The sequence below is a fragment of the Eulemur rufifrons genome, chromosome 7 (assembly GCF_041146395.1).
Source record: "Eulemur rufifrons isolate Redbay chromosome 7, OSU_ERuf_1, whole genome shotgun sequence".
Classification (NCBI taxonomy): domain Eukaryota; kingdom Metazoa; phylum Chordata; class Mammalia; order Primates; family Lemuridae; genus Eulemur; species Eulemur rufifrons.
Genome location: NC_090989.1, coordinates 282,953,191 through 282,965,868, shown reverse-complemented (window position 1 = coordinate 282,965,868; position 12,678 = coordinate 282,953,191). Strand labels below are relative to the sequence as shown.

The 12,678-nt window shown below is 52.2% G+C and overlaps 1 protein-coding gene across 2 annotated transcripts in view; it reads left to right on the top strand.

The window, feature by feature from the left end:
- Positions 1–12,678, top strand: part of AK8 (adenylate kinase 8) — a 118,879-nt gene that overhangs the window by 17,383 nt on the left and 88,818 nt on the right. For both annotated transcript variants that reach the window (XM_069474779.1, XM_069474778.1), the window contains one exon: positions 5,750–5,818. In XM_069474779.1, the coding sequence (XP_069330880.1) occupies positions 5,750–5,818 (69 nt within the window). The remainder of the gene's footprint in view (positions 1–5,749; positions 5,819–12,678) is intronic.

Here is a 12,678-nt window from a genome sequence, read left to right as displayed (position 1 = left end):
TTTACAAATTTTAAATCTGATGTAGCCTCATGTCCCCAAGTGCACCAGCTGCCTAGAGTCACCATTTTTTTTTAACACTCAAATGAAAGAACTTGAGCCCTTATCCTTCATCTGCTGCACACAAGAAACATAGTCACCTCCAAATAGTCCTGAGAATTTCTGGGAAACAGCCCAGCAGCTCTTACTTCCAAGTCCTGCTGGATGTCACCATCGCCTTTGGCCATCCCTCTCCAGCCAGCCTCGCTGCTCTCATTTTCTGGAGGCTGAACTGGGACAAAGTGTGAACGCCCTCCCTTCCCTTAGTCAGCCACTCAAGGTGGTGGCGTGGAACAGAGCAGAGGGGGGTAACTACAGTCCAGGTGAACCTGAGCGCCCGTCTCTGGGGCTCCTTTTAAAATCCACTGGCCTTTCTCCATCCCAGGGGCTGTCTCACTGCCACCTCCCTCCATAGGCCTGTCTGCGTGCCACGCTGTGGGCTCGGCTCTCTTCCTTCAAAGCCTCTCCTCTCCCCTCCCTCCTCTTTCTCTTGTCCCTGAAATCTCCTGTCTCTGCCTTCCAGACTCTAGGAGACAGTTCCTGCCATCTCCTAACCTGCTCTGACAACTCCAAGCAGCAGCAGAAACTTTAAAATGATAGCTGTCTTTAAAGGATTCTCTGATCAGTTCTTAGGGGAGCTCAAGTCCAATGCCGGGCTTCCCTCCCCCACCAGGAGGAGCCCCTGCACGGAGAGCAGGTGAGGGTGGGACAGACGACCTCAACTCTTCCCCTCCCCACCTATCCCTGAAGCTCATACTGTAGCTCAAAATGCCCATGACTTCTGAGCAGGTATCACCCACCATGGTGACACAGGGACATTAGGGTCACTGAGAGTGGGGCCTGGTGATGGGACATGAGACACAGGCTCATGTCCTCCCCACGTTCCTCAGGCTTTCCATTTCTCAGGCTTGGAGGAATTAAATGACACCCTGCAGGGCAGAGCTAGTGTGGGACCCCCACACTCAGCTGCCCTGAACGTCAAAGCAGCATCCTTCCTGGGAGGGGCAGCGCGGGTTAGCAGATCGGTGATTCTGCGCCTGGGTTCCAGGGAGCCCTCAACGCTGTCTCTGGGAGCTGGAAGGGGAAGAGAAGAAGGTCCAAACTGCAGCAAATGCAGACAATCCTGCCCTTAAGGGCAAGGACCCAGCTGGGTGCTGCGGTGCCACTGGGCAGGCAGACGAGGGGCCTGTACCAGGGGCTGAGCCTCTCTGTGACCAGGAGCAGCCCCACTGGGCTTTATCAGCTTGTCCCTGATTCTCCCCCAAATGCCAGGCTTTGGAGGGCTGGGGAGGGAGAGCATCACAGAGTTCTGGAAGGAGGGAAGCATGATTCCTGCAAAGACAGTTTGGCAGGGCTTCGAGAAGCAGCCCCCTGAAAGCCCCCGCTGCTGATGTGACACATCAAAGCCGGCACTGAGACAGCACAGTGGCTGGGAGCGGCAGGGGGGGCACTCGGAGTAGCTGTGCTCAAAGCCGCCGGCCTGTCCCCTGCTGCGCAGGCTGCAGGGGGCGCTGTGCCCCACCAGGACCTGCCACCTTTCAACCTGTGTTCTTTGACTGGCTGGCACCCCCCTGCATCCCCAGCTGGCACCCCGCAACGTCCCCATACCTATTTAAATGCTGCCTCCTGAATGGGTGTTGTCAGGGAGGGGAGACGCATCTCAGGAAAATGGGAAAATGTCCTCAGGATGGAAAGCTGCTCTGGCCGTGGCGGGAGGGGCCGAGGGGACTCGAAAGAACGGAGGGGGTGGGAGCAGGGAGGAAGAGGGGGAGGGGTGATGCCGGGTGGGGGCAGGACTGTTTCCTGCCCACCCCGCCCCTCACCAACCTGGGGAAGCTCCCGATACCTGGGAGGAAACGAGCACTAGCAGAAAGATGCCCTCCCTCTCCAGCGACTTCCCCCAAATGCGTGGGGTTCTTCGGTTTTGGGGTTGACTTAAGCCACTAGTTCCCAGGTGTGATCCCTGCATTACATGAAAACTCGTTAGAAATGTAAGTTCTCAGCTCTACCCCAGACCTGTGGATCGTAACTCCCGGGGTTAGGCCCAGAAGTCTGTGCTTTAACCAACCCTGCCAGGATCCTGTTGCGTGATCAGGTTGAGAACCACTGGGTTAAGCAAGAATGCGACGTGCTGGGGGACAGTATTATAAGGACTCAGAGCTATCAAAGATGTTAGAACCAGGGACTGACTGGATGCCGGCCAGCCTCCTTCTTGCCTCTCTGCTCTCCTCTTTTCTCTAGGCGTCATTACATTCATTCTCTCGCTGCCTCTTGCCTTCACTCTTGACTTTTGCTGTCCACTTCATAACAACATGGTGGCCCCATAACTTTCAGGCGAACACATTGTAAGTCTGGTTCCCAGCAGAGGTGCTCCCTCCTTCCCTTGCTGGCTGCTCTGTCTTTTTCATCCAATTCCACATCCCAGGAAAAGCCATTCTGGAGCTGAGCCTGGTTTCTCTTTTTCCCTTTGTGCTGGCTTCATTCACTTGCACACCTCTCTTGCCTGCAAAGTGGCTGCTGAAGCTCCAGCTCTTACATTCTCCCAGCTTCCAATAATCTGGTGGAAAGTAGGGTTGCACTCACGTCCTGGGCCCGACTTTCGCTGGCTGGGACTGGGTCACAGGCAGCCTCTGAAGCAATCACAGTGGCAAGGGGTGGGATATGCTGCCCAGCTTGGACCGGTCAGGGCCCTCCCCTGGATCTGAGGGTGGAACTGACCCCACCTAAACCATACAGACTGACGAGCAAGAGGGTGACTCCTCAAAGGAACTCTGGGGGACTGTGCTACTGGAAGTGGGGTGTATGGAAAAGAAAAATAAAAGCAAAAACTACAGTACTATTACTGATTTCAACTGGTGAGGTGTGTGAGGCCTACAGAGGTCACAACCTGCCCAAGGTCGGCTGGCGGGAGGGCAGCACTGTTACACAGCCAGGAGAAGGGGCCTGCCCTGGGCAGAGGTGGGGTGAGCTCTGATGCCGAGGGTGAGTCTCTGCTCCACGCGAGAAGGGCCGTCCCGGAGCTCCCACCCCAGCAGTGGACTCAGCGTGTGGAATTTATTTCCACTTCCATGTCCTTCATCAGAGATGCGGGCGGAGTAGGGGAGATTTTGGGCCCCTGGTAGGCACCACAAGGAGGGTGACGCAGACCAGGCCCCAGTGGCTCCCCTGAGAAGAGCTGCGGCCTTGTGCAGTCCTCCTCCTCGAGGACAGAGCAGGCAGGATGCATCGAGAGTGCTCAGCACTGAGCCTTGCGTCCCACGCTCAGCTCATATGTCACCTCAGCAGCTCTTGGAAGCAGGTTTTCCTGGTCTCACTCACAGACCAGGAAGGAGAGGTTCAGAGTGCTACAGCCACTTGTGCAGGGCCCCTCAGTGGGCAGCCAGCGCCCCAACCGTGAGCGGCCGGGTCCACCGCCGCAGCGGTCTGGCAGGGCCTCCAGGGGCCAGTTTGCCCTCACTGTCCCCGTCCTCCTCCTGAAGCCAGCATTGGCCTCCTCCAGTCAGGATCACGCGATCGCCCTCCCCTCTCCCCCGTGCCGGTCCCTGCCCTGTGAGCCGGTCGCCCTGAATGCCTTGGTGCCCGAAGGAGGGAGGAGGTCCTTTATGTCCACCTCCCGTGCCAAGTGCTGCCTGCTCTTACCAGGGAGCCCAATCACATAGCTCCAGGAACAGGCAGGACAGGAGGCCGCCTCCGTGAGAACCGGGGGAATCTGAATGTGCCGGAACCGAGCCCTTGCAGGGACCCTCCACGCCCCACCCCAGCTTCCCTGCACGGGCTGGGGCCCGGTTCCCCTTCTCTCAGATCCTTCCTCTGAATTGGTCACGTTCTAGTGGCACTCCAGCTGGTTCACTGGGCACAGATAATAAGTTATTTGGGGGTAGAAAAATGCCAGACCTCAATAGTTGGAGGTGGCCGAAGACTATCTGTTCCCCCACCTTGCCACCAGACACAGTGAAACAAAGCGTGGGCAAATTCTGCCCTGTGCTGGAGCACTCATTAAAGCACCATTTCAAGCCAGCAGGCCCCGAAGGCTTCACACAGCCTGCTGGAGAAGCTCTGTGATGTCCCAGCTCTCTGTCCTTTAGATGCTCTGACAGCACTCAGGCAGACATGACAGCTTTATGGAGGCAGGAGCTGGCCACTCTGAACCCTCACAAATGTGGGTTCTAGAATTAAAGATCACAACTTTTCTCCTGCAGCACTGGGCCACCACCAGCCCTAAGGGCCCTTTGGGAAATGAGGAAAGGCGCTCGTCCCCCTGAGCCTGCGTGGGGGAGGAGTGTGAGGAGTTTCCCTGCCTTGCCTTGTGTGGCCCCCGACTGCATGGCCAGCAGCAGCTGGGAGCCCTCCCCGCTCTTCCCAGGAGGCCGATCTGGCCCTGATGTAGCCTGGGGTGTGTAGTTTGGGGCTGGCCTTCGAGTCTCCCCTGGCAGAATATTTGGGGGGCTGGGGAGAAGCCGAAGCTCTTAGTGATCTCAAATCAAGGGAGTGCTCAGGTGTGCGTTTTCCACGGACGTTGGCTCTGCAGTGTTGGAGGCTTTGTGAGAAGGTTCAGATCAGGCTTGGTTGTGGAATTTGGGGTATGGATTCTGGTCAGAGAGAGAAAGTTCGGAAGAGAGAAAGCAGAAGGAAGGCTCTCTTCACCTTCCTCCCCACGGGCATTCCCACCTGCACTGCCTATCCTTCCCAAGCCTGGCTGGGCCGGCGCTCTGGCTAGACCCGTGTGTGTGCGAGTCCTGCCTCTCTCTTCCCTGGCTGTGTAACCCTGGGGAAGTGGCCTAACCTCTCTGAGGCTCAGCTTCCTCATCTACAGAAAAGGGATAAAAATAGTGCAGATCATCCAGAGTCGTTATAAAAACTGAATAATGTAGTGCTTGGCCCAGTGCCTGGCACGTAGTACGTGCTCAGCAAATGCCAGCCAGCCTTAGTATTCCTCATTGAATGAATTAAGGAATTTGAAGCTTCATTAGTTTATCAGTCAGCAGCGCTTCCTATGTCCTTGACACTACTTTGGGGCTGGGGCTGTGGTCTGCTGGTCGAAATGTAACAACCAGCTTTCCAGGGAAACAGCATTTTTGCAGCATTTGCCCATTTCTGTGGTGTAAACACTCCGACCGTGGCCATTTCGATTGCCAGTGTGAGGTCCCGGACCGTGGAGCAGGGAGAAGACATACACATTCACCTCTCCTGGGCTCTTGGGCTGGCTCCTCCCCACACACTCTCTGGGGTGCAGAGACAATAAGACACAGTCCCTTTCCTTAAGGGACTTTGCAACTTGCTGGGAACACAGACACCTGGGCAGGTCATTGGGTTGCGAGGCCACGTAGTTAGTGTGAGAACAGAGTTTGCCATCCAGGATTATGGGGCATGGGAAGCAGCACCCAACCCGGGCTGGGAGGGTGTCCTGCAGGCAGCGGCGCTTGGGGCTGAGCTTCTGTGGGCACTCTGGGGTCACTGCGGGGAGGAGGACATTCTGGCCGGAGCACAGGAGAAGAGGAGGACACGTGATGGGGGAGACCATCAAAGAGGTGCTGGCTGGGGGAGAAAGATCAAGGCTTCAGGTGCGGCAGCGGAGGCTGGAGGCAGGGTGAGGCAGGTGGCAGGCCCAGGCTTCACAGAGCAGGGTGGTCAGTCAGGGACACCTGCCAGTGCGTGTCCTTTTAAGCTCCAGGATGCAGGTTTGGACCCTCATTCCGTGTGGTCTTTCCCTCAGACAGTTCCCAGCACGCTGCTTGTCCGGCTGATCAAGGAACGCCTGGCCCAAGAAGACTGCATCAGGCGGGTAAGACGCCAGCGAGCTGGGGCCTTGGTACCAGAATTAGAGGGGAGGGTGAGGGGCGGTTCATCTCTCAGGGGAGAGAAGACAGAGGCACACGCGGACGGCCGAGCAGACACACAGAAGCTTGGCCAAGGTCAGTCTGCGGACGTGGACTTCACCTTTGTTGGGAGGAAAAGGAACAGCGTGGAATGGGGAGGATCCGTCAGGGCTTGCCCTTGTAGGGGTCACAGGAGAGCATTTAATGAGAGGACGATTGCAAAGTGTGGGAGAGTTAAGGCCACTGACCAGCGATGGTTAAGTGGCCGGGGACTGGCAGTGGCAGGGAGCTGTTATGCCCCTGGACCTGGAGGGGCAGGGAGAGGGTGACTTAGAGCTGTGGGAGCCCCAGGGGACAGGCTGCCACAGGCAGGTGGCAAAACAAACCACTGCCAAACCGTGCAGGAGCAGGGCGAGAATGGGGGCTCCCCAACTCCTGCCGCCTGTCCTTCCATCTCCCGCGGGTGCCATGCCGCTTTGGCCAGATCCGTGAAGCCACAGGGCAGGAGTCCAAAGGAAGCGGTCAGGTGAGGTCAGCCTCCTGGGGTGCAGAGGAGGGTGGAGAGGGCAGGGGGTGCTCACAGGGGCCAAAGATAACAAGCATAGCCACCATCTACTGGGCACTGACGGGTGCTGCCAGGAGGAGGCTTTACACACGGGCTCGTTGGGTCCTCACAGGAACCCTACTGGGCGGGCACTCTTACTCCCCCTTTTATGGATGAGGAGACTAGGGTCAGCTGTGTGAGCTGTAAACATTTTCTTCCAGTCTGCAGTTTGTCTTATCATTCATAGTTTTTTTTTTTACTATATCTGTATAATTTGCTTTTAGTGCATGCCCTACTAACTGCAGTGTATATACTCACCTTTCCTCAGCCAGCATCTGAGCACTGCAAGCAGAGCGCACGGGAAGCCCGTTTACTCTCTGCGTTGCAGCTGTCCCGTGCATTGCTTGTGTGCACGCTTAACAGCCCATCAGACAGTGTTGTCATTTCTGCTTTCATTCATCAGACGTATTGTAAAGAATCCAAGAGGAGATCTGGGTCAGTATAAATCTATCATATTTGCCCACATATTTATCATTTCAGTTGCTCTTCCTTCATTCCTCATGTTCCAAGGGTCCTTTTCTGTCTGGAAAACTTCCATGAGCATTTCTTTTAGAGTAAATCTCCTTCATCTGAAAATGGTTTTACTTTGCCTTCATTCCTGAAGTATATTTTTTCTGGATTTAGGGTTCTAGGTTGACAGTTTTTTTCTTTGAGCACTTTGCAAATGTTGTTCCACTTACTTTTGACTACTGTGGTTTCTGATGAAAAATGTACAGTCATTCATATTCTTTTATAAGTAGTGCATCATTTTTATCTGGCTACTTTTAGGATTTTTTTCTTTGGTTTTTGTTTTCACTAATTTAATTATGATATGCCTGGTATAAATTTCTTTGGGTTTATTCTTTTTGGTGTTTGCTGAACTCCTTGAATTTATAGGTTTATTGTTTTTCTCCAAACTTGAGAAGTTTTCTGCCTTTATTTCTTAAAATAATTCCCCGTACCATGCTCTTTCTCCTCTCCTTCTGAAACTCTAATGATGTGAACATTTTGGTATTTGTCCCACAGGCCCCTGAGGCTCTGTTCTCTTTTTTATTTTCCTTCTATCTTTTTTCCTTTCTGTTGATGGGATTTAGTCATCTGTATTGAACTAGATCAGGTTTGTTGAATCTTTCCTCTTCTTTTTTTTTCATTCCACTTTGAGCCCATCCAGTGAGTTTTTTTTATTTTGGTTATTGTATTTCTCACTTCTAAAAATTCTATTTGCTTCTTTTTCCTACCTTCTGTTTCTTGGCTACTTTTTGTCTTTCCATCTGTTTACTAGTTGGAGCTTTTTATTTATTTATTTATTGAGACAGAATCTCACTCTGTTGCCCGGACTAGAGTGCTATGGCATCAGCCTAGCTCACAGCAACCTCAATCTCCTGGGCTCAAGCGATCCTTCTGCCTCAGCCTCCCTTGTAGCTGGGACTGCAGGCATGTGCCACCGTGCCCGGCTAATTTTTTCTATATATTTTTAGTTGTCCAGCTAATTTCTTTCTATTTTTTTTTTTAGCAGAGATGGGGTCTCACTCTTGCTCAGGCTGGTCTCGAACTCCTGAGCTCAAACAATCCTCCCGCCTCGGACTTCCAGAGTGCTAGGATTACAGGCATGAGCCACTGCACCCCACCGAGCTTTTTAATAATAGCTGCTATAGAGTCTTTGTCTGATAATTCCAACCTCTGAGTCATACTGGTGGTGATGTCCATTATCTGTTCCCATGGGAGTAGAGGTTTCCCTGGTTCTCCCTGTGTTGAGTAATTATGTATCCTGGATATTTTTAATGCTGTCATGAAACTCTGGGTCTTATCTAAATCCTGTGACGAATGTTGATATTTTTGTCTTAGCAAGTGACCTATTCAGTTGAGTTCAGGCTACAAATTCCCACCCGGCCTCTGCAGGTTGTGGTTTTACCGTTAGGCCTGTTTCCAGCACCTTTGCGGTGCCACTCGGGGACTGAGCCGTGACCGTGCAATGCTGTGCAGCTCTGTGCCACCTGTGCACCACTCAGGCGGCCCTGGGCAGTGACCTCTGCCGCAGGTCATTTCTCAGTGTCTTTGGAAAGCGTTCAGGGCCACACACACACACACACACACACACGGCTTGAGGGTGAGCCTGCGAATCCGTAAACAACTGTATTTGGTTGCTTTCCTGAGTGCCCCTCTCCGCCATCGCCCTGGAAACTTCCGCTTGCCTGGTGCTCCTCTTCCTGGTCTTTTGAGCAGAAAGCTGGGGCTTTATTTCTCCTGCTTTGCCACTTGCTTCCTGGGACTGCACCGCTGATCAGGGCCAAGGGGTGGGAGGACAGAGAGAGGAAAAGTTAACAGAGCTTTTCTCCATCTCTTGGGACAGAAGAGGAAGTGTCCCCTCCCTCCAAGTTTCGGGCACCTGCAGGCCCCGTTTGTCACAGCTGTGCCACTGCCGCTGCAGAATAGAGAAGAGGAAAAAAAACCACAGAGATTTCTCCCACTCTCTCTTAGTGTCTGGAGTACCTTTTCCATTCTTCCTCCTGGCCCTCTCTGTCCCCATTTGGTGCCCACTTTCGGGTTTCAGGTTGCCATAAGACTAGGCCAGGAGATACTGGTTTGGTGGTATTTAGAATTCTGGTTTTCTTATCCTACTACTGGATAATTTTTGAGGCCTCAAATAGCTGCCACATGTGTTCTCTGCATGTTTTACAGCTGCTTTCAGCGGGGGCAACAAGGTGTGCTTACTCCGTCTTGCCCAGAACCGGAACTTGTGTGCTTTTTTTAAAAAAGAAAAAAACATACATGGGTACACATGCGTGGACATAGAGACAGTCTATTGCTCTCTTTCTTTGTCTCTCTCTCAAAAATTGGTTTGGGAGGCCCCAAATCTCAAAAGATACCTGGGAATCCTTCTGGTGTGCTTGCTCCATGTGTTCCTCAGCCGTGGGATCTAAATTAGGAGACAGTCACAAGCTGCAGTCTGGGATTCAAACTGGATCTGAACAGTGTGTTCCCTCTGACCCCAGATGTTCACGGTGAGCTGGTGGCCCTCGGCCCAGGTGTAGGCAAGTACCCAGAGCTCAGAGGCTGTTCTAAATCAGGGGTGCACACACGTTTGCTGTAAAGGCCAGATAGTCAATGTTTTAGGCTTTGCAAGCCTGGGAAGGGAGTAAGTCTGCAGTTCCCACCCCCAGGAATAGCACCCGTCCTAGAAAATGTGGGCTTCCTGTGAGCCACAATCGCCACCCCTTCCAAACAAAAGTCCCAACAGAGGTGGCTCCAGGGTTCATCTCAGTCTTAGCAAAGACAACAGGACTTCCCCCACCAGGTTGTAAATTCCCGTTTTAAAATTTACTTTTAAGATGCTATGACCCCAAACCACCTGTGATCTAGGAACTTGAGCAGGAATTTCTGCATCTGGATGTTCTTCTCCCAGGCCCTTCCTCACGGTCAAGAGTGTTTGACTGGCTGCCTTGGTGCAGCAGAGGCTGGAGCCGGAGCCCGGCTGACCACTGGAAGGCGGCGGGCTCTGGGGTCCAGGCAGGCAGGAGGGCCGGCGGGCCCAGCTCCTCTGCTCAGACCCCCACCTCTTCCGAGAAAAGCTGGAGACCTGAACTGAACACGCATCTGAGCCTCACCCCAGCACCGTGCCCACTGCTGCAGCCCCTCACACGACCCTACATGGTCAGTGTAACTGTTGTGCCCATTTTATAGATGTAGGGCCTGAGGTGTGCCTACGGCTACACGGTGGGCAGCGGCGGGGTTGGCCAGGGTTGACCCAGGCTCGTGGTGCACAGAGCTGGCACTTTGACTCGAGGGCTGTCAGGCCATGCTGGGCAGCCCCGGTGAAGAGCTCCAAGGTTGTGCAAAGCCTGTCTATGGCCACACTTTGTGCCAATCACAGGCCCCCACATGTCCACATGCGCCAACATGTGTCCCTCCACTACTGTCATTACCAAATGCCTTGCCAGGAATTGTTGGCCTATCTGCCTCCCCGGCCAGCGTTTCCTAAAAGTACTCATTTGTCCATTCATTTATTCTCTTACGCAAGAAATCTTTACTTTTATAAGCATGGGGGCCAAAGCACTGAACAAAAGAGGTAAATGCCTTGCTCTTGAGGAACACAAATTCCAGTCGTGGGGAGACAGACGATAAACCAAATAAATAAGCCAGGCGTGCAGTCCCGATGCCAGCTGCGGACGGGCTTGGAAGAGCTCAGCGGGAAGGGGCCTGGCCGTGGAGCTGCTGCTGCGGGCCCCTCTCACCAGTGCACGCCTCACAGCCGTCACAGGGGGCCAAGAGCGGATAGAGGTAGGGAGGGAAGGCAGGAGGGAAGGGAGAAACTCGCTGTCACATCATTGGTGACCCTGAACCAAGTGGCACGGAAGCTGAGGTGTCTGGGGACCACCAAGCAACCCTCTAAGTCAGCATCCTTTCCAACCTCAGAACATAGGAAATGGCACCATTTTGTGTAAGATATTGTTACAAATTACTACATCCCAACTTAAGTGTTTCTGGCGTGTAAGCGTTCCACCTGGAGTCCAGACACGGAGAGGCTTGGGTGGTGTTGAATGGTCACGTGTGTGTCCTGCCGGCTGCACACACCCCCTTAAACCCAGGCTGCCCTTCTTCCCCCATTCTGAGACCTAAGAAATGTCACATGGTTTAGACATAGGATCCAGGTGCCTGGACAAATTTGCTTCTGTGATTTTTTGTCTTTTTAATCTTTGTATGTCATTGAGTGATAGTTTCTAGGGAAAACATGGTGGTTTTCTCTGTAATTTCAGATAGATTTCCCAAAGGTACCCTCAGTGATCTAGAATAGTCTCTCAAACGTGCATTTAACTTCTATAAACGCTTCTTGGCCTTGTTGAAAAGCTTGGTCTGCACAACATTTTTGCATAGTGCGCCTGCAGCGCCCAGTGTGCAAGACCAAGCACCCCCAGTCCTCACCAACAGCTACCACCATCATCGAACTGTTTGCATTAGCAATTATACTGTCATTGACATCATTAGTTATATTATGCTATCTATGCTTACATGGTATTATAATTAATATATTGATTATATCAATATTTATAATCTTGTTATCATTATGATTATTTTGATGATGGTGGCAGTTCTTGTCTGGACGCCTGGCCTGGCATGGTATCTGTTACATCACGTTGCAGGTGCACCTGGCACTATGCAAAGAGGCTGCAATTGTTATATTCTTGGTGGCTACCATTGATTGGGAGGGTGGCTCGTGCAGCCAGGGCCGTGTGTTGTGTCTGGTACCTGACAGGATCTTTACGACAGCCCCGTGGAGGCGGCACTGTCACTACCCCTACTGCACAGACGCGGAAGTGAAGACTTGCAGATGAGCCAGAGCCAAGAGGCAAGCACGACAGTGTGCGGTCAGCCCCTCTGTTCTTGTTTCAAAGGCTGCTCCTTGGAGGCATGGGCAGTGTTACTCTGGTGAGAGCTTCACTCCCATAGGCCTTAGTTTCCCCACCTGTAAGACCACAGGGTTGGGCTTGAGCACGGAAACCCCTTCTGGCCCTACAGTCTATGCTCTTGATCACATCCAAGCCATTGTTACCTGCAAAGTAAAGAAATATCTCTTTCAATTTATTTTAAAATTTCTTCTAACCTTCAAGGGGCATCCAGTACCTTTTCATCTCTTCCCGGTGGAGACAGGATTTCAAGAGTAAGAGGTTAGGCTTCTAATTATGTGCTTTGGTTGTTCAAAAACAAAACAAACCCTCATCCAAAATAAACAGGCTTTCTTGCTTTTAGGGAGAAAAATGACACATATGCATATTCATTTATATGGTAATTATTATTATTTAGCTACACAGGGACTAGAATTGGTAATTTAGAGCACAAAAAGAATGCAGGGAATAGTGTTCAGGGAAAAATAATGCAATCATAGCCCATCAGGATTCTGTAGTTAATGCTGGGGGTAGGGGGAGGTTTTTTTCTTTCTTTCTTTTGTCTAATGCAATCTCTTTGAAGAATTTTTTTTGAGGTGACCATCAAATGCATTAGCGAAGGAGAAATTAGCGCTTTGTATCGGAGCTGTCAAAAGGAGGCGGCTCTGACTGTGGGAGACCCATTATCCATTCTTTAGGGACAGTCAAGGTCTTGCGGTCAGAATGTGCCCAGACTCTCAGACCACATCTCTATGGCAAAGGAAAGCCAAAAAATACAGCAGTGAGTTCTAGAAATTTGGGGGGAATCTCAAAACTAGAGATTCTAAACTTTGCTTTGACCATAGTCACTGTTTGTGCTCCA